Source organism: Lactuca saligna, chromosome 8, assembly GCF_052625555.1.
Source record: "Lactuca saligna cultivar CGN05327 chromosome 8, ASM5262555v1, whole genome shotgun sequence".
NCBI classification, from domain to species: domain Eukaryota; kingdom Viridiplantae; phylum Streptophyta; class Magnoliopsida; order Asterales; family Asteraceae; genus Lactuca; species Lactuca saligna.
The window spans coordinates 269,526,764-269,528,675 of record NC_136424.1 but is presented as its reverse complement, the minus strand read 5'-3'; the positions used below and the strand labels follow the sequence as shown (position 1 = coordinate 269,528,675).

General features: G+C 31.6%; 1 protein-coding gene across 1 annotated transcript; it reads left to right on the top strand.

The window, feature by feature from the left end:
• The first annotated feature begins 357 nt into the window (after nucleotides 1-357).
• LOC145010656 (uncharacterized) lies at nucleotides 358-861 on the top strand. The gene is made up of 2 exons (XM_078969171.1): nucleotides 358-400; nucleotides 503-861. Exons 1-2 carry the CDS (start codon nucleotides 358-360, stop codon nucleotides 859-861), a joined length of 402 nt encoding a protein of 133 aa, XP_078825297.1.
• Nucleotides 862-1,912: the final 1,051 nt, after the last annotated feature.

Genomic DNA, 1,912 nt, shown 5'->3' with positions numbered 1-1,912 from the left:
ATATATATATATATATGCAACGATTATAAACAACAAAAACAATGGTTATATTTTTTTACTATAAATAAACACATTTACCCTGCTTATTTTATCCACAATAAATATTTCTCTCTTCTATCAAACAAATCAATTTCAAGAAATCAAGCTTCAGGATGATTCACACGTTTGTGAAAATCATGACTATAATAGCCATGTTACTTTTCATCTCAATTCTTAACATCGAATATAATATGGAATTTCATCTACTTTTAGGCTTGTATGCAATGCTAGCTTTACGGCTTCTTTTTTGTGTGATATTTATTGAAATAAATGGATTTTCATTTTTGTTTTATTTTGGTTAAAATGTATAGTTACAATATGTCCAACATTGCAAAGCTCGAATTTGCAGCACTTGAAGTTAGTGGGAAAAACTATGTGTCATGGATGATAGATGTAAAAATGCATCTTGAGTCCATGGGAATCTCAAATGATATAAATGAATTTAATAATTGTTTGGCATAAGACAAAGCAAAAGCACAAGTTTTTCTTCGTAAGCATATTGATGAAATGTTAAGATTTGAATATCTTGATCTTACTGATCCAAGTATTCTCTGGAATCTTTTGAAAGAAAGATTTGATCATCAAAAGGAAGTTATACTTCCAAATGCTAGAGATGAATGGAGAACACTTAGGCTTCAAGACTTCAAGAAAGTAAATGAATACAACTCAGCTTTGTTCAGAATATGTTCACAACTCAAATATTGTGGACAAGAAGTTACTGATGAAGATATGTTGGAGAAAACTTACTCCACATTTCATGCAACAAACATTACCTTTATGCAACAATATCGGATGCAAAAGTTCACAAGATATTCTGATTGAAATGCATGTCTGATTGTTGCAGAGCAAAACAACGAGCTCTTGATGAAAAACCATGAATCTTGTCCAACAGGATCAGTAGCAATTCAGAAGCAACTGCTACAAATACTGATGGTCATCGAAACAATACACGTGGACGAGGGCGAGGCCGTGACTATTTTAATTGAAACCAAATCCATAATCAGAACCATAACTTTGGTCGTGGACAAAGTAATAATCGTGTCCGTGGCCATAAAAGGAATAATTACCAATCTTCACAAAGAAGCAATGTCCATACACAAGATAAGGCCAAAGTGGCAAGGCATGATACTGGGAAATCACAAAAATCTGATGGTTCATGTTATAGATGTGGTAGCACAGGCCATTGGTTAAGGACATGTTGCACACCTGCACATCTTTGTTAACTTTATCAATTGTCCATTGAAGGAAAAGAAAAAGAAGCAAACCTTGTTGATAATGTTGAATTCACTCCGCTAACTTTTGATGATTTCTGCAATGACATGGAAAACATAAACTAAAAATTTCTATTATTGTTCTAATAAACTTGTTTTCCTTTATTTGTTTCTCATGTAATGTATCTCCTACAATAAATGAACTTTCTTTATAACAATTATTATGATTATGTTTATTCGCTTATTATTTCTTTCATATGTGAAGTTTAATATGAGTCCAACTGGAGCATAACATCAAGAAATGGTTGGAGATCTTTGTATAGCAGATAGTGGTAGTACGCATACTATTTTGAAATCAAAGAAATATTTTTCAAAATTAGTACCAACAAAAACAGTCATACATAAAATATCAGGTCCTGCAGACTTGATAGAGGGAACTGGTAAAGCCCATTTTATATTACCAAATGGTACAAGTTTTTGTATAGAAAATGCCTTATTTTCTCCAAAGTCTAATAGAGACTTACTAAATTTCAATGACATATTTCAAAGGATATGATACAAAAACTGTGACCATTGAAAATAAGAAATATATGTGTATTATAGACAAAACCATGTGCTTGAAAAACTACCAACACTTGATTCTGGTCTGCATTATACATATA